Consider the following 19,392-nt stretch of genomic DNA (forward strand, 5'->3'; position numbering starts at 1 on the left):
ACCACATCTGTTTGCCAAGCTGTGCAGTACCAGGAGGCAGAAACCTCTTGTAGGGAGGGAGAGGGGAGGAGAAGGCAATGGAAGGAGCAGGGACATGTGAAAAATGTTGCTTTTGCAAACAGTAATCAATAGCTGCTTTCCTTTAACAGCCATAATTGCTATTATTGCATTGGTGAGGTGAGAGCTGGTACACTTATGCTCCAGCTCATGCCTTGGTGTTGTGTGTAACACACTCGTGGATCATGGGGAAATGTGTGATCACATGCATCCAAGGTGCTGTCTTGAGCAGAAGCCAAAACAGCACTTTGGCACCATTTCAGCAGTTATTGTTCCACCAGCCCAAGCCAGCTGAAGCATCCAAAGATGTGTCAGGTCGATCTGCCTGTGGTTAGAAACTAGAACTCGTGGGTTCAGGCATGGGTCAGTCTGCACAAGAAAGCTTTGCAGGCTGTGAGCCATGCCTTCTACCTGAGATTTATATGTTTGCAAGGATTTCATCACTGAAATTGCGAGAGCTGGAGGTGAAGAAATTTCTCCCCAGGATCAATTTGGTGTGTGGCCAATACGCAAACCTTGCTTAAACAACACTGCCATTGAGACACTGCAGTCACACAAACCTCAAAAGGTTTCTGTATTAATTTTAAACAATTTGCAGAAGCCCCTCCATTCAAAGCAATCTTAGACATGTTTCTTCCTATCCAGCCATTGCAGTTTGAGAGCAGGAGTGTCTGCAAAAATGTTTACATACAGTGAAGCACTGCTGTCACTCAAAGCAATCACTCGCTGTACTTGCACACCAGCTTGCCAGGGAAAATATGTGCACCATGTATTTGTTACACTGCTTTCGGGTACTCTTTGCCAAATCTAAACTTGTTTTTGGAAAATGGAAGATGATAAGAAAGAGCCAAATCTTTCAGTCCTGGCTCAGATGAAGCTCAGACTAACTTCAGGTTTTCAAGGCGTTGAAGCATGGCCCCTGTGCACAGAGACCCTGAAGATGGTGCTGCTTCTGTTTGGACATACCAGTTTGAAGATTTCACTCCTTGTTTGTCACAACTTATGATCATAGGACAAAACTTTGAAAAGTGCCTGAGCTGTCTTGACAGCCACTGCCATTAGGGCTCTAATGGCACAAACAGTCCCAGGGATTTTATTCAGTATTTTGCTCATGACAATTGTCATGCTGGCATGAGAGGTTGCAGGAACACCTTGCTTCTCTGCAGCACGAAGCTTTTTCTTTTCTTGCTGGCTTCACAGAAGATGAGGGGGCTGAGATCTAGCAGGTTGCTGTCAGGCAGAGTCACGGTGCTGTGGCAGTGTGAATGAAAGCAAAATTAGGGCTTTGCTGTCAGGGGGATGAAATATCAGCAAGCATTTCCCAGCAAAGATCTCTTCAGCAGCTTCCCATTAGTTTTCATTCACTTGATGTATTTCAGTGCTTACATTCAAATCATATTTCCCTGTGAAAGGAAGGGCTGTGTGCAGTCAGGCGAGCTGTGCCTTAATCTCTGTGCATAGTCAGCGGGAAGAAGGTTGGTGCTACAGAGTAACAGAGGGCTTAAGTGAGACGCTGCAGAGAGGAACTGCCAGGAGCTGGGAAGCAGGAGAGATGCTCACAGAGCCTCACTCACTGTGTTGGCCATCAGTGCGATGGGATCTCCCCTAGCATTTCCTTAGTTTCTCCATCAGAGACTGACAATGGCAGCACTGCCTGGAATCTCTGCTGAGCTGGGAGAGGTGGGACATGCAAAGCAGTGATGGCTTTGTTCCAGAAAGGTGATATTCTCCAGTATGAAATGAGCTGCCTTTCCATCTCTCCCACCTCTGGCACCAAGGGACATGGTTTGGTGGGCATGGTAGGATGGGTTGGGGTTGGACTGGGTGATGTTAGTGGTCTTTTCCAACGTTAGCGATTCAATGGATCTATAATTGTAGGCATTGTGCTTTGGAAATCAGGCTAACACGTGTATTGATAACGTGGTAAATGTTTCAATAGGGGAGGCTGAAAAGGAAGAAATGACTGTTCCACACCAACCATTCTGAAACCTTCAGTTAAATTTTCTTTAATTTGTAAGTGTTACGTGGCCTAACCTCAGCCTTGCTGATTAGTGTTGGACAGATACCAGAGCATCTTTGCATTGCTGTATTTGAAGTCCCTCTGTTAAATCCTTCTGGTTTCAATGGGTGCTCTTTCAAGCTGTCTAGCATGAGCAAATACTTTGAAGTGGGTGCTAATCAAAGAGCTAGAGCAGGATTTTCTACATCATTCACATCTTTTTTTTAAGTATATTAAGATCAAAGCAGTTTACTGCAGTGAATACACTGAAAATGTATTCAAAACCTCAATCAAAATAAAGTAGAGGAAATCACTAGCTGTAAACTGCTGCATTATTTTGTGTTGTCAGTTCATTTAATGTACTGAGAATCTCAAACCTGTAGCCTCCTGACTGTTTTGCATTGCTGATGTTCCAATGACAGATGGCACTTGCAAAGGAACACGTCATGTGTATGCTCCTGGATTTTGAAAAGTCACCTGTTGAATTCAGCAAAACTTACATAATCTCATTGCTACTTCCACTGCATTTCGAGTCCAATTCTGCACGGACTTTGCCTGATTAAAAGACTTCATTCATCTTTAGTCACTCTCACAGTGAAGATAAAGCATCATTGCTGCAACTGTAATATTTGAAGATAAATATTTCTATAAGGTCTTTCAAAAAGAATTGTCCATTAGACTTTTTTCATGGTTCTTCTCTCTAGTTGTACAGTGGCTATGTAAAAGTCCATTTAATTGCCAAAGGGAAGCCACTGTTTCGGGGCAGAAAGTGCAATAGTAAGATTACCAGAACTGGAGTCAAAAGATAAAATTCCAAACTCAAAGCAATGCTCTGGACTGTTTGAGATTTGTTGTTTAGCTGAAATTTCATCTTTAAGATTGCTCTCAAGCATTTGACAATGTTGCAAGGTAAAAAGTTAAGGACCATTTGTATTTGTAAGATATACCAATTTGGTATACCAAGATATACCAACTCCATGAAACTCAAGGGCAACACTTCCACTGTAGGAGCAACATGAAAGCCTCAAAGCCAAGGCATAGCTACCCACCCAAGGACTGGTGCTGATGCCCATCTGCATTTTGAACTTGTAGCAGATCCTGGTTGCAAACAGATAACAAAGTCTGTCCCATGTGCAGAGACATGCTTGTGTCTGCCCTGCTACCAGCTGGTGAAGATCGAGTCGATGGTAGGTTAGGATGGCAATCTGTTTTCCCGTGTTAAAACTCTCATCAGCCCTTATTTAACTTGCCTTGTATTTGCTGATATCTGAAATGCTGTTGCTAAATTGAATGTGCTGTTTTTGCTTGCGGCTCTGAAGCCTTTGTGCGTTGATTGCCGAGTTAATGATTTATACCTTAATGCTCCATTTAGGGCCCTCGTGTTTATCGCTCATGGCGCTGGGGAACACTGCGGCCGTTATGATGACTTGGCCCAGAGGCTGACAGAACTTAACTTGTTTGTATTTGCCCATGACCATGGTGAGTAGCCTAAAACAGTACTTGATTTACAGCAACTCAGGACTTTACTGAGGCAAATGCCATTAAAGCTACTCAGCAGTGAGAGAGAAGTCAATAAAATACACATCAGCGTAAATGAGAAAGGGAGTATTTGAAGCTTTGTGATAATCTGCATACTGAATCTATAAGATAGCAACCTTATTTCTCTGGGTTTTCCTCAGTCTTACCATTAATGTTACTGCTGATGCTGGTTTAACCTGTCTGTTAAGGACTATTTCTCTCTCACCTATCTCTTGGGGGTGAGGAGGGATCATCCACTGTGGTAGTGGGACTAGGAGCCACTTTTGCTGGATTCATGGTTCTTGTTGTCCTAAAAATTGCAGTGGAGGATCTAAAATGACATCATAGCTTTCACACAGCAGTACACTAGATAGCTGCACTCTTGATGCAGGGAATCAATGTGATTAATGATGGCAGTGAAAAAAAAGCAAGGTCAGTTCTGAGCTGAAAGGCAAAATGGGATGGATTTCAGGGCAAATCTGATCTCCTTCTGGCAGATCCTCCAGTGACACTGGAAAGTGTAGGAAGCGTAGGAATACAGTGGAAGGTTCTCCCTAGCTCTCCTCAAAGACAAGACTGCTGAACTTGAGCTTGAAGATCCTGAAAGCTGTAGAAAGGAGAACAAGTGAGACATTGCACCCTTTAATCTGGGAGAGGAAAGGCAATGTCTCATCAAATTCAAGTACTCACAGCTTCATCTTGGTTTTGCTTTCATGACTCCTTTCACTCACAGCACTGCACTTGGTGTGCAGAATTCCCCCTGACAAGAAAAAAGTATCCAGTCCTGAATATATAAACTACTGTCAGTGGTTTTACAGGCAGCAGATCACGTGCCATGCAGAGCTGACTTCACAAAGACAGTTGACCTGTGCAAAAGTATCTCTGCTGACCACAGGAGTCTGTTTCTCCTTAAATGGGCACAAATGTTGTAAGCGTGGTCTCATTCACGTTGACGTACTTCCTTCTGATTCAGATGTAGGCTAGTGGGAGCGTGCAGCCATCCCAACAGAAAAGATCTCCATTCCTCTTTTGGTATCTGTATGGCACAAAGTTCATGAGAAAGACAGAGGCATGGACTATGTGCTGTTCACCCTGAAGCTGCTCTTAGTAGACCACAATGTATGCAGAAAGTGACTGAACAAGGCACAAGCAATTTGTTCAGATGGCTGGCCAGGGCCCAGCACCCCAGGACTGTGGCTGCTCACTATGCATGCTGAGTAGGCCTTCATTCCTTATTCCCTTAACACTCAGTAACAGTTTTGAGAAGTAGAGTTGAAATAGCAATATTTGAAGCAATGAGTCTAGAAAAAGTGATAGAGCACTGTATTTATTGCATGGGTCTGGTACAGAGAATGACTCTTCTGTAGGCGGGAAGGGGCTTTGGGGTGAAGGATCCTGTCAGGTGTTTATTGTGCTGCATAAAGAGACAGTTATTTGCTCTCTTTTCCTTGACTTTTTTTTTTACTAGAGAAGCATAGGTATGTTGTGTTTTTCTTCCTATGGACAGAATTGCTGAATTGATTAGTTCACTTAACACACTTCTGGTTGCTCGGGCTGCTTAAGAGCTTTGTTCTCTCTGTCAGACTTACAGTATTCATTGTCAACTTAGTTTGGTTTTCATCATGACAAGAGGGAGAGGGCAAAGAGGAACCTGAAAGCAGAACACTGAATACGCAATTGTACTACACAAAGAACTCATTTAAATGAGACTGGATTCACTAAGCTACAGAGACAATTAATATATTTTAGGCTCTGTAAAATAATATTTCCACCTAAAGAGGTGAGTGGTGAGGACAGACCTTGTCTGGAGTAATACAGTTACAGCCTGAGCTGAAGGACAGGGACGGGGCTCTGAGCACCCGATGGAGCTGTAGGTGCCCCTGTTCAGTGCAGTGGAGTTGGACTGGGTAACCTTTAAGGATTCCTTCCAACCCAATGATTCTATGACACACACCTTCACTGCCAAATCTGCCCAGAGCAAATGGAGGATTATAACTTTTCTCCACTGTTTTCCCCTTCCCAAGTCACCTCACTGGTGTGTTTCCTCATTGTGTCCCACCCTTTGGATATCTTTGGGTAATATTAGTTATTCAATTGCATTAGCAAAATAATTGCTTTCCCTTTGTAATTTTTTATGGTAACTCTTAAGGGCTTGGCGTAGATTTTTTGACCTGGATGTTTATTCTTGTTCTGGAATACTCACGGATACATTTCCCAATTCAGGCAAGATATTATCCATGCAGTTCCACGGCAGGGCTAGCATGATTTCCCAAATGAGTTGGGAAGTTGCTATGGCTGTAGTATGTGTGACTTGACTGATTTATACAGTGTCTGTCCTTCAGTCAAAAGAAGGAAAAATAATTTCCATTTATACTGCTGATTCTGTAAAAGCTTATGCATGGGCTGTAAATCTTGCTGAAGGCTGCTCTGCACCACTGGTTCTTGTTATGCAAGGCTACAGCAAAACGGCTGGCATATCACGGGGTAACAGTGCTCATCTGAATTTGTGTCTTCCTGTTGGCACCAGAGAAGTGACACTAGCTTGGCTCTCTTAGTGTCTCAGAGTACGTTGTTAATGCATTTGCTCTTTCAGATATTTCACACTAACCTCAAGTCAGCTGTATCTCATAGCTACTTCTTAGAAACTTTCCTCAATAGTGGTGAAAACTTATTTCCAGAAGACCTCTTAGGTTTCCTTTACACCTAATGCTGTTAAATTGCTTTGTTTAATATCAGCCTCATGGAAGAGAAAAATGCTATTTCTTTGTAATGCAGCATTTCATTCTGTGGTCTCTTGTGTTTTAATAGGCAGGTAATGGTTTTCCATGGTTTCTGAATGTACGTGGAGTTCAGCTTCATGAGTTAAGGTTGCTGAGCCGACCCTGCTATGTATTTCTGCCAGCTTCAGCTTTGTTGAAACAAAATTTCACATTTTTGTTTCCTTCTCATATTAGTGTTTATTATGTCAACATTCTGATGACAAAGAGACAGACGAATATATTAGATTATTGGCAATCAATTTAGGGAAGCCCTCTTAGAAGGAATACCCGTGGGAGAGTCATCAAACTGGAGCAATATGGTAATTCTTCACGGACCTGCAGACAGATTGCAGCTCCTTTTGTTATATTATCTTTAGGGTGAAGCAGAAAGCCAAGGAAAATGAGAATAAAGGATAGAAAATGTGGCTTTGTTTCCCCTATCCAAGCATTTTCAGTTGGTAAAGCACATGATGTTCCAGCTATCCTCGTCTCACTTCTTGAAACATCTCATTTCCTGGGATCTTATTTGTATGGTTGCATTACATGGCCTGAGACCAGAACAACCACAGTTTCACCTTCAAAAGTACATGTCAGCTAATCATGGTTACAAAAGCATTCCAAGATCCAAGGTCCACAAAAATACATTCACTTAGATCTTACACTTTCAACAGTGATGGCACAGGGCATCTTTTTTACTCAGAATTGCTGGTGCTTCTTATGGGTAATGAGTAATGGTCTGGTATGCAAATAAGGAAAGTGAATTACTTAGCCCTAACCAGGCAGCAGATTTTAGCCTTTAGATTTGCTTGAGGACAGTGCTTTGCAATGCTAGTGAGAACTGCAGATGGGCTAATAGGTCCCTCTCAGACACCTTGTGCTGAGGCTCCCCATTAATTTCCTTGTTGCTTTCTCTATTTAAGTGTGTATTTCTAAAAAGCAGAAAATAGCTGTAGGCTTTTAAATGCTTCAAATATTAGTTGTGTTTTTTTTTCCAAGTGATTGCTGTGTTGTTCTTGCAACTGTTAAAAGACCATTTTGTTGATGAGAACAGAAGGCTTTTATTTATTCATAGCACTGGGAAGGATTGGTTTGAAGAGAAAGGTTAAAAAGGACTGAGCACAGACAAACTGGGAGGGGGGAAATGACTAAGAAGGATATCAGCACTAATAAGTGCTTAATAAAAATGAGGATACTGCAGTGAGAAGGAACCGCTCATGGAGGGAATGTTCCTAGAGAGCAACACTCCTGGTGATGTGAAATCACCGTGGGTCTGGAAATATCAGCACTTGCAGGAGTACAAATTACTGTACCATATTGATGTGTTCCCTTTTGGGCTTCTTCTGAATTCACATATTTGTTCACGTAGCTGTAGCAGTTGCAGGGCAGGAGGAGAACCAGCAGCAGGGTGAGTTCACCTCTCTTCCTGTGTATTTCCTCTGCACAAAGACCAACTCTTCACAAATGCTCTTCACAAAAGCTCTCTTTCAATATTTTTACTAGTGGTTCCAAACAGAAAATTTCTAAGCTGGAAGGAAATTTTTCAGAGCTCTGGATTAAATTCCACAGGTATATTCCCTATGGAGAAATTAGCCTGTTTGTTCTTCAGATTATCTCTACTTGTCCATCTTTCAGTATTTTATGATCATTTATTTGGATTGGAGAGAGAGCTGCTAAGTGGTGATTAATCTGTCCTGCTGTGGTACAAGTACATGGACATAAATCTGTATGTATAGCTTCAAAAACTGCCAGACTGAGAACCTGTGTCAGAGCAAAAGTAACGGGGATATAAGGGAACACTTAAATGATTCTTTGACCCTTGATCTAAGTTAAGTGTCATATGGACCCGCGAGTCCCTGCTGGAACTCATCCATTCTCCCCTTTTAACCCGGGGGATGATTGAGCCATAAACATGCTGCTACATGAAAAGCAGAGATGGCACCTCAGGGGATACAGCAGGGAAGAGTCATGCTGGTCTTCCCCATCACTCAGCTTTTCTCTTCCTAGCATCCCCTGTATGTTAATAGGAGCCTACAAAGGACAGCTTGTGGCTGGGCTGGGCTGGCAGAGCACAGCCAGTGCTGTTTTAATCCTGTTTTGACTACGGATTTGGTACAGTCCCCAGTCAGTCTAGCTCTCCCTGGCCTTTGCTTCTCCAGATGTTGAACAAAGGTAGCAGTCAGGCTTATCTGCCCTCCAGGGCAGTAGTGAGGAATGCTCAGCATGTGCAGGGCACACAGGAGGTAAAACTACAGGGCGCAGTTATGCGGTGAGAGTTCAGATACTGCAGAACATTGTGCAATTTTTGTAGGCAGTGAGAAAATGTAGGATTCTGGAGCAAAGTCCTCCTATAAAACAAACAGCTAATGAGTAAACTTCCTCCTGCCATCCACCTCTGCTGACAGGTGACCGCTGGTCTTGTAGCAGTTTACTCTGACAGTTTACTAAGAAGAGGTCTGAACCTCTTTGAAAATATATGGCAAAATGATTCATGCTGCTTAAAGGTCTAACTTGCCCTGTGTTCTTGAATGCACTCTTTCAATTGGATGATGTATTTCCTCTTGCTGTCTCTCAGTCTGCCGCATGGGATTGGGTTCTGTTGGTGGCAGTGAGCATGTATCACAGAGGAAAAAGTAATCAGTATAGACAAAGTGATGTCTGTGCACCTCTTACAGTACAGGGATGCTGGATAGTGCCTATAAACATACCAGAATATAGCAAAGCCCAACCTTAGGGGATAACCTGTGGTGTAACAGGTAATCGTGAGTGCTTTGAGAAGAGTTTTACTGAACAAAGCTGTGTAGCGATTTTTGAGCAATTTGTCATAGACATCTGCAGCCCAGTCTGCTGAAGTCATCTCAGAAGCAGACCTGTCATGTCAGTGCTAGCCCTTTGTCCGCACTGAGATCATAAAACCATAGACTTAGTGAGGTCGGAAAAGACCATGAAGACTATCCATTCCAACTGCCAGCCCATCACCACATGGCATCCTTCAAGGCAAGAAGCAGTGCTTCTATTTGCGAAAAGCAGCCACACGACAGCAAGATATCAAATACCTATGGTGTCTCATGCTTGAGCAAAGACCACAAGCTGAGATTTGGAGATGTATGTGTGGCTTTTATTTTGTCCTGTGAAGGCAGATGAAACAACACTGTCAAGCAAGGAGGCAGCCAGACCACAGCAAACTAAAAATAAACAGATTATGAGTCTGAGCATGACCTCTGCATCTGTAATGGAATGTTTTGCTTAAAGCATTTGAGTTTGGGAAGGGACAAGGGTACTCGGAGGTGTTTCCTTCCCTCCACTCCAGAGATGAGTTTGATGGACTTGTTGAGAATAATACAGAAACCATGCTGATGTAAATGGGAGGAAAGCATAGTGCTGAGTCATGGGAGTTGAGGAATTGAGAGGACTGGATACACTTTTGGCACAGGCACGTATAAGTGAGACAGTTGAGTCCCTAACATTAATTGTGTAGTGTCATCTAATGTGTGCTATGAAAACATGCCAAAACAAACCAAGGCAGCTCAAAGCAATCTTTTTGTTTGCCTGGTCATTGTTTTGAAGTCAGACAGGTTTGTCACATAATCAGTGATACAGAGCAGGCCTATAAGCCAGAGTGGATGCAAGCATTGTTTGCACGAGGGGAAGGCAATGCAGATGCTCTATGCCCACTACCCCTGTATGTGCACATCACTAGATAATTATGTTGGACTGCAGTAAGGATTGTGAAAGACTAAACATCATTTCCTCTGTTCTCCCACTTACTCTGCTACTTGCAACCACTCAGCCATTTCCTCACGGCTGTAGACCCACCCTGTACCAAAGATTATTGAGTAAACAAGCACATGTCATGCAGGCAAGCAGGATCCTTGGCTTGGTTCCTGGATAAATTGAGTTGCTCTTGCTGCAGCTGAGGTGAACAGGGGATTGGAGCCTGGTCAGGGCTGAGACACCCTGTCCTCAGCCCTGTCCCATCCAGCTTTGGGTGCTATCAGGTGATGAGAAGAAGGCGATGCACAGCCAGCTCTTCTGGCCTTGCAAAAAGCCCACGAGACGAGGGAATCCCTTCTGGGGCACGTTAGGATGTAAGGAGCTGATTTCTTACTCTGAAAGAAACAGGCCGTGCGATCCGCCCTAGTTCTCCTAATTATTCACTGCTTACTAATGAGCAGGGGGAGAAATGTCAGTAGGTCATTTCATGAGATAGTACATCTTCTCAGCAGCTGCTTCTTGAACAAAGCCTCGCTGTTGGCCTTCACACAAGGAGGCGTGAGGCTGTAACAACGGGCCCTAGTGAGAGGGGAAACAACGAGAGAGGGAACAGAATGCTCTCTTTTTAACACAACAACTCTGAGTGTGGAGCTGGCCGCTTTGGCCACCTTCCAGACCATGCTCCTCAACCTGTCACTGTTAACTGTTAACAGACAGGCTGCATGACAAAGATGTGTCATTCATTCAGGGGAAAGTTAAAAGGTTTCTTTCGTCTATAAGGGTTAGGGCCTTCTAGTTTGCCTTCTATGGTTCTGCCTCTCAGATGAGAAATACTCTCCGTGATAAAGAGGAATGGACCATTACATTTGTGTGGAGTGCAGATGATGCTGCGAATAAACGAGAGGAATTTTGGGCAAAGGGTCCTGATGTTCGGGAATGACATCCTTTATTCAAATAAATGGTAGATCAATCTGTAGATGTCCCTGTTCATTGCAGAGGGAGTTGGACTAGATGGCCTCTAAGGGTCCTTTCCAACTTAAACAACTGTATGATTCTATGAAATAGCCTTGACTTAATGAGCTCATTTCATTTTTCAGCCTGTTGTGTTGCTTCTGTGGTCTCAAAGACCTGTGTAATTGTCATCTATACTCAGTCTTTACAAATATAAATCAAAGATCTCTGTGACAGAAGGCAGGCTCAGACATGTATCATGTCACTATGCTTCCTATTAGCGAAGGAAAGTTGACAACTTCTTGTAATGTTTTCAGCAGCTTACTTGCCCTCCCATAACCCACTCTGCACGCTGTAGGAGTATGTCTGCATGCAAGATGGTTGAGGGTGGAAGGACAAGGACCAGATGTTTATTAAAGAGCTTAGGCTGAGAGAACAGATCATTTTGTGTTACTAGATATGCCTGCTCTCTGGAGCTGTTGGACAGACATCAAACTTGCTTCAGACTTTGTTCCAGGGATCATTTCCTTTACTGACTTCCACAGCAAGATATTAGTTCATATCAGCAAGGACATTGGCCTCAAGAAGCTATCTGGAAGAATATGTACCCTTCAGAGGAAAAAACAGTAAAAAGATGTTGCACATATCATCAGTGGAATTTTTTAATTAGTGATGTGGATGATGGGATAGAAAGCACTTTCAGGAAGCTTACAGGGATACCAAATTGTAGAAAGCAAGTGTATGATAGAAGGCTGCTATTCACAGGGGCCTTGACAGGCTGAAGAAATGAACTGGCATGAAATGGGCTTTCAACAAAGGCACTTGTGAGGTCCTGCATCTGGGGCAGAACAACCCTGTGCAGCAGGAAAGGTTGGGCAATGAATGAATAGAAAGCAGTTTTGCAGAAAAAGACCCGGAGATCCTTGCAGACAAGTTGAACATGGGTCAACAGTGTGACCTTGCAGTGAGGAAGGCCACCACATACTGGGCTGCACTGGAAAAACTATAGCCAACTGAAGAGAAGTGATTATTCCCTTCTATTGAGCATTTGTGAGACCACATCTGAAGCGCTGGGTCCAAATTGCTCCCCAGTACAAGGAAAACATTGACATACTGGAGGAAGGCCAGAGGAAGGCTGTCAAAACAATTAGAATACTGGAGAACAAGATGTACAAGGAGAGGTTGATAAAACTGGATTTATTTAGCTTTAGAAGAGAAGGCTATCAGGAGATTCTACTGCTATCTACGAGTACTCAGTGTGGGAGTACAAAGGACCAGACTCTTCTTGAATGTTCGTAGTGATAGGATGAAGGAAATGACACGTCACAGCTGAAGAAATTCCAATTAGACAAAAGGAAAAAATGTTTTCACCATGTGGGCATGTACCTGATTGAATGGGTTTCAGTAGGACCTTGAACAAGACAACCTCCAAATATCCCTTCCAACCTCAATATGTCTATGACTTTATGAACATCCTAAAGAACATCCTAACTGCAAGCATTTGGGATGTTTCTTCCAAAATTTAAATACAGGAGGTTTTGAAATGGGGGAAGAAATGACCCCTTTAAAAGTACGGTTCAGTGGTGCATATAGTTAGGAGCAGCTTTATCTTCAGTGCTTTTTTGTGCCTTTGCATAATGAGAAAAAGGAAGCATGTGTTTATTTTCACCTTTACAGGGATATTTTTTTTTCCCACCATAGCAACAGCATTTCATTAACGTAACTAGCTTTGCTATTGTTTGTCAGTGGTATCTAATTTGGAGGAGGTTGTTTCAGAAGCTAATTACTGATGATTTGTCATCTATAAATGTATCTTATACAGGTGTGGAGTTTGTCATCCTATTGAAGTATAAATGGCTGTTCTAAGTTATCGAACAGCATTGGAAAAGTGAAGAAGAAAAGATGTTCTGTGTATGGAAATCTTGTTAGATTAAAACATAACGTAATTTCCTTCAATCCCTTTTTAGATAGATAGCAGTTCCCAAAGGAACACAGTGTATCTCAGGTTGGTGTCTAGGTCAGTGCTAACCTCTAGGAACAGGATCATTAAGGAGTATAGTATATAAAGAAAGCTCTTATTTGCACTGAAAAAATAAGGCATAGGGCAGGCTTTACAAAGAAAAGCAAAATGTGTAAGTGGGCAATAAATTGTTGTTAGCCATTTCTGCTTAATTTTTCATGCACTTTGTACCCTACTTACATTGCAAACAACTGAATGAAATTGCTCTTGCTGAGCCGAACAGGGGGAACTACTCAATGAAGAATGCACAACTTTTCAAAACACCTTAAGAAAGAACTGCCCTTCAGATCACATAAGCAGCGATCTGTAGCCACAGGAAGTCTCAATTAAGCCGCATGCTTTTTTTGCTTTGATCAAAAACATGGTTGTCTCATCCCATTTTTCACCAAATTACTGCTCTAACAGTTTTCCCAGGCCTGCCCCAGGCAAATCGATTGCCCTGTATTTGTTGGTGTACTGTACAATGTTATTAGCTGGAACAGGGGCTGAACCAATAACAGGGTCTCACAAGTGAGGCATCAGAACCTACAGCCTCCACTGACTTCAGGAGAGTCCCATAATGGTCCTTGCTCTCAGTGAGCTCTTGCCAAAGTGTAAGGAAGCAGCTGGTACACCACTTTGCATACCGTGTAGTTCTGATACGCAGTGTTTGCTGGTTTATTTGCTCATTCGTAAGGTGTGGTGTGTTGTTACGAAGCTCAAATGCCTGATTAAAATAGGTGGGTTTTCTCCATAAATAACTAACCATGTTGATTTTCCTGAGGGTATTTGTATAGGTTGCAGACTGTGAACCCTTCTAAGCGACTGCTCCCACAAGCCCCACTGTGAACAGACGTTTCTCTTTCTTAAAAAAAAGAGACAAAGACTTTTTTAAAATTCAAACTGTTCTCCAGCAGTGGCTGCAAACAAGACATTGAATGCTGCAGCAAAGTAGCCCAGAAGCAAAATAGACAGAAATGGAAGGGAAAACTCATCTTTTTTTGATTCACATCTTCAGATTCTTCTCCTGTTAATTAGAGTGGTGTAGAGAAAGATGTTTTGCCACCATGTCTGATGTTTTCAGTTACTCATGTTATTCCTATTGCACATTCATTTTGAATGTGAAACAGAAAAGGCATTTCTTTGTTTATTAAACATGCTCTTATTAGGAGCACAGACGAGAGGACACTCCCTGGGTCATGGAATGTTTTGTTCCTGCAAATAGCATCCTCCAGTTTTTTCACAAATGGCCCAAGCTCAGCTTTTAACCAAGTTTGGTTGGTAGCAAACGCTGCTCCAGCTGAGTGTGCTGCTTCAGGCCCGTGCACCTCTGACCCTTAAAAATGCTCTCCTGACCTCTTGTCTCAGTGTCTTCTCATGGGCTTTAAGGTTGACTTTGCTATGCTAGTAGGACGTTAATAAGTCTTGGAAGGTGATTTTAGGGAAAAAAAATGGTTTTAGCTGCTGAAGAGTTATAGGGGGAACTCTGAGAAATATGGCTGGTGATTTGGGAAAATGATTTTTAAAAATTAATCATCAAAACTGAAAGACTCTGGCAGTGCAACCCTCTTTGTTTCTTAGTCCATTAGTAAGCAGAACAGAACATCTGGTCAGCCTCTGTTCGCTTTCCAACCCAGATGAGATTTTCCAGCACCACGGTAACATTCCTTTCAGCCCTGAGTATTTTCTTTATAAAAACAAAACGAGGATTGCAAAAGGTCTCACAAAACCTGTGGCCAGCTGGAAATAGTCTTCTCTGAAGGTGTGTGCATCCACTGTGAAGTCTTCTGTGCAGTCTGGCAGTCAGGGAGCTGCTTACAATGGAGGTGTTTGCTTCTGTGACACACCAATTTGTTCAGCAAGGCATGAAAGGAGGACTGGTCAACCCATGTCTGTGAGCAGCTGCCACTCCTAGGCAGTGCTGTGTCTTGGTCTGTGCTGGCCATGGCAGAATTCATTGCAGTGACTCCAAAAGCACTGCCTGCAAGCTCAGTTCATGGGGAAAACTGTTAAACCATGACATCCCTAATGCTGAGATTTATCAGCAGTACTCTGCAATCTGAGAATCCCTGTTCTGCTTAGCAAAACAAATAATGCTGAATTGTAGCTGGTACAAAGAATCACGTTAAATCCAGATCCCTTAAAATTGGCATTTTGCACACTGCAATTACTTTCTGTTTCTGAATGTATCGAAGGCAAAGCCTGCTGGCGATTTCCTTCATGCTAAGGAGTCTGCAACCAGGTGGGGCCAAGCTTATGCTGGGAGAAGGCAGAGGAGGCTGACCTGAGTCCTGATCCTATTTGGGCTTGCATAGCCCAAAAGCAGCATGCAGGTCCCCAGCCTTCAACAGCACTTGCAGTGATGGGCCAGTGACCGAGGTGCAGAAATGCCAGCCAGGATTCATAGCTGTCATCCAGGCATGGTTTGAAATGAGAAACAGAGCACAGAGAGCACAATCTGCCTGTTGGATTCTGACTTGCCTGATAAATATATATGCTGTAGGATTTTGGAGTTGCAGGGAGAAGTTACAGAGGACTGGGGATCAGCTGCCAAAAAGCAGCTGAAACAATCACACTGAAATCAATCTGTACCAAGAGAGGACAGCAGTTTTGCTGCAGGACAAATTTAGTAGTGCTATTTTCTGCCATGCTACTTTCCCTGTAGCCATCCATCTCGTTGCCATCCAGCCCAGAGCCAGCTGGCAGCCCTGGGCTGTCCTGGCACACTGCATAGGGCTGTCCCACCCGGGCTTGCTCCCTGGCAGACCCACTTAATGAGGAGAGGGGTTCTTAATTGTGTGGATGGGAAAAGAGGGTCACAGTTAGGGCTGGTAGGGTTTGGGTCAGCTGTAACCCTGTTAAAAACAACAAAGACTGTCCTTATTCGAAATAATCCACCTGCTGCTTACATGGTATAATGGCTGAGCTTATGCAAAGTGGGTACAGAAAGCTGTCAGTGCTGGAAGAGTGCTATTTCCTTCATGCCTTGTCAGAACAGGGACAAATCCAGCCTAATGAGGGTGGCACTGCCTGGTCATTAAGCCGCTGCCATGTGGCAGTGCAAAGGAGTGAAGCAAAAAGGAAAAACCTTCTGAGCACTGTGGAACTGATGTTGTTCCTAGCTCCCTTCAGCCAGATCAGCTGCAGTCTCAAAGTACGGATCCCAAACACAGGAGTTGGGGAGCTCAGGTTTGTGACCGACCTTTTGGCAGCTCAGTTGGTAAAACATCTTGCTGCTGTCTTTGAATGCAATCACCAGGTTTTAGAACCATTATCATTACTATCTATTTGCCAGTTGCTGAAAAAAAGATTATATAACCAACTATCTGTGCCAAGATTGCTTTGGAGTAGAGAAATGCTGTACTCCAGTGCCAAGAATCTCACAGACTCAACAGAACCCACCAGGAGCCCCTGTTCTATATGGGAACTTGTGTTTATTTTAACATGCAAGTAAATTGGATGACAAATGGCTCTGTTTTATTTTTTTGTTTGTTTGTTATTGATGTGGGTTCCCAATAGGTGGTCTGTATGGAGGGGAACCTTTTGAAGAAAGCTTGGAAGGAATTTGTGCCTGTCCCCCAAGATATCAGTCAACAGCACAGAGGGAGTTACTGATGCTCCAGCTTTCATCTCTGTTTCTTCTCGATGCCTAATCTAGTGTTAGCAGGGAAGAATTAGGCCTGTCTTCCCTGAGATGAACTGATTTGATTGTTTTCTGAAGCATAAAAATATTCCAGGCACACACATGGGTGTTCAATGTCGCTGGCAGCTGATGTGCCTGCAGTGCAATGGGCATGAGTGGGGTCATGGGCTCCCAGTGCTGCTGGGAGGGGAGCAGTCAGAAGTGCTGTGCAAACTCTCAGGCAGAGCAGATGAAACCATCTTTAAGCAAGTAGAAGAGCAAGAAATGAATGGCCTTTTTTAAGATAAAATTGAACACGCTTTCTAGTTAAACAAGTTGTCATTTAGGACTTGATAGCATGTGCATGTTTGAAGGTCAACTCGCATGCCAGCAGTGCACTGGAATATGTGGGCAGGAAACTGCATCATTGTCTCTTTCATTGAAATACCTGACATTTTGAATTGGTGCCCCAAGCTGCTTGAAAGCAGTCAGAGATGGAAACTGGATCAGAAAATCGAGGAAAGTGGACTTTCATCCATCTTTCCATCTGGAACTTAATAAAGTTTATACTCTTTCTTGGATTTTATGGTGCTAAAGTATGAGAATAAATAAGCGCAAAAATAAAATATATAGATGGATAGAAAGGGGTAGATAGATAGATAGATAGGGATAGCTACGAATAGATAGATAAACAGATGTTTTAAAACTTAATTTAAAATAGCAGGAAGATTTCCCTTGGCTGCTACAGCTGAGGGCTGGTTGGGGAGGTGGCACCGCAGAAGGGGCTGAGGAAGAAAGCGCAGGATGATGGAGTATGAGCTTTGTGGAAAATGAGATGGGTTCAGCATTCCTCTTCCATGGGCCTTCACCCGCCCTGCAGCATCATTTGTGCTTGCAGCAGGAGTGACAAAGCCATGCGGGAGCTCCCAACCCACCACCCTCACTGCCTTACACACCACCCAGGCTATGCTTGTGTCTCTAGCCTGGCCACAGCATCTGCTGTTTGTAAGTGCAGCCCGTGAAGAGATTATTATTTTGCAACATAAACACTCAGATGGCTTTTTTTCAGCATGTTTTCATGAGCAGCATGAAGTTCCAAGAACACTTTTAAGAAAGTGCAATTCAGAGCCAAATTCAGCAACAGCATAAGGAATGGGCAAGTCTTCTAGAGCCAAGAGAACCACGTCTGTATCCATTAGAGATGAATTGAATCTTAACATTGGCAGAAACAGTTTGCCTTGTTGCACAGAGTTAATGACTGCTCTGATATGTACCAGGTCATTTTGTTTGTCATCTTTAGAGTACAGAAAGGATTTTAAATGGTTTCAGCAAGACGACTGGTTCTCTGCTGCCCAGCAATAAGGCACAAATAATTTTAGTATAGAAAATTGCCTGTTTCTTTTTTTTTTCTAGCCAAGACAACAAACAATATAACTCTGTGTGTGCACTATTCTAAAAATATCTCAGCTCTGCAAATGTGTCTCTGATGTGGGTGGAGAAGGCTTTCAGTTTGCTGCATTCTTTGTGTGAGACAAGTGCATAAAGACTATCCAGCAAATACTGAAAGAAAAAAGGATTTTCCTAATCTTGAGGAGGAAAAAGGAAGATTCTGGACTTGGGTATTCAAGGCAAGCCTCCCCCTTAATAAATGGGGGGGAGGGAATTCTTAGGCAAATGCTTAATGTATAAAACACTGAGGGTGGAGAGATACTGCTGGGCACCATAGCTAATGGCTTTATAACCTGGCTATTGTCATAAGAAACATAGGGTATTCGCTGTATCCATATAGGTGGTAAAGAAGGGATGCTGAGGACTGCTCAGACAGAGAAGAACAGACAAGATTTTCAAGCAATAAGCATGTGTTGTGATATATTTCAGATCCTCAAAGCAGCTGAAGATGGAACCAGTGGTTAGGGTGAGCCTTCTCCATTAAGTTCCCAATGCTTCTCAGCTGTCTGTCCTGCTCGTCACAACTGCATACAAAATGAAGAGTATGGACACGCAGAGGGCAGGCACTACTGAACGCATTAGATTTGGTTTAAAACAAGAGGTAACAGCCTCAAGTTGGATTGGATATTAGAAAAAATGACTCAGAAAGAGTTACAAGGCACTGGCATGGGCTGCCCAGGGAGTGGTGGAGTCACTGTCCCTGGAGGTATTCAAGAAATGTATGAATGCAGCACTAAGGGATGTGGTTTAGTGGCCATTGTGGCAATTTGAGAGCTGGACTTGATCTCAGTGGTCTTTCCCAACTTTAATAATCCTATAATTCTTTTGTTGGGAAATGGGAAAAGGCAGTTGGGAAGAAAAAGCAGAACAGGCTCCCTTACTGTGATGAGGGTGCTCCCAGGGCAGGGAAGCTGCTTTGTTGAGCAGGACTCCTTCTGATGGAATCAGAGGTGTTTCCTGTGTATATTTGTCCTCGAGTAGAACATTTGCTTTACATGTTCCTGAGGATAAAGGAACAGTCTGCTGACTTTCCCAGATGTTGATTGTCCTGCTTTGAAGCTTATTCCTGTTGCTTTCATTGTTTGCGAGCCTGAATGGTGGATTAGATGTACTGCTTGTTAAACGAATAATTAAACACTGGGGGCTCTGAAATCTAATATATTTAATTAATGAGCATTGCTCACTTGATGAAAAAGATGTGTACTTGATTCATTATAAACCAAGTATAGTTTGTTCAAGAGTGAATTGTTCTGACAATTTGAAGTGTTTACTTGTTCATTATTTTCTTTCATTAAACCTCAAAATAAAAAACAAAACACCCAAGCAG

At 43.0% G+C, this 19,392-nt stretch overlaps 1 protein-coding gene across 3 annotated transcripts in view; it reads left to right on the forward strand.

The window, feature by feature from the left end:
* MGLL (monoglyceride lipase) overlaps positions 1 to 19,392 on the forward strand; it is an 88,213-nt gene that overhangs the window by 50,983 nt on the left and 17,838 nt on the right. For all 3 annotated transcript variants that reach the window (XM_019620117.2, XM_010718531.2, XM_003210100.4), the window contains one exon: positions 3,429 to 3,535. In XM_019620117.2, the coding sequence (XP_019475662.1) occupies positions 3,429 to 3,535 (107 nt within the window). The remainder of the gene's footprint in view (positions 1 to 3,428; positions 3,536 to 19,392) is intronic.

Source organism: Meleagris gallopavo, chromosome 14 (assembly GCF_000146605.3).
Source record: "Meleagris gallopavo isolate NT-WF06-2002-E0010 breed Aviagen turkey brand Nicholas breeding stock chromosome 14, Turkey_5.1, whole genome shotgun sequence".
Lineage (NCBI taxonomy): Eukaryota > Metazoa > Chordata > Aves > Galliformes > Phasianidae > Meleagris > Meleagris gallopavo.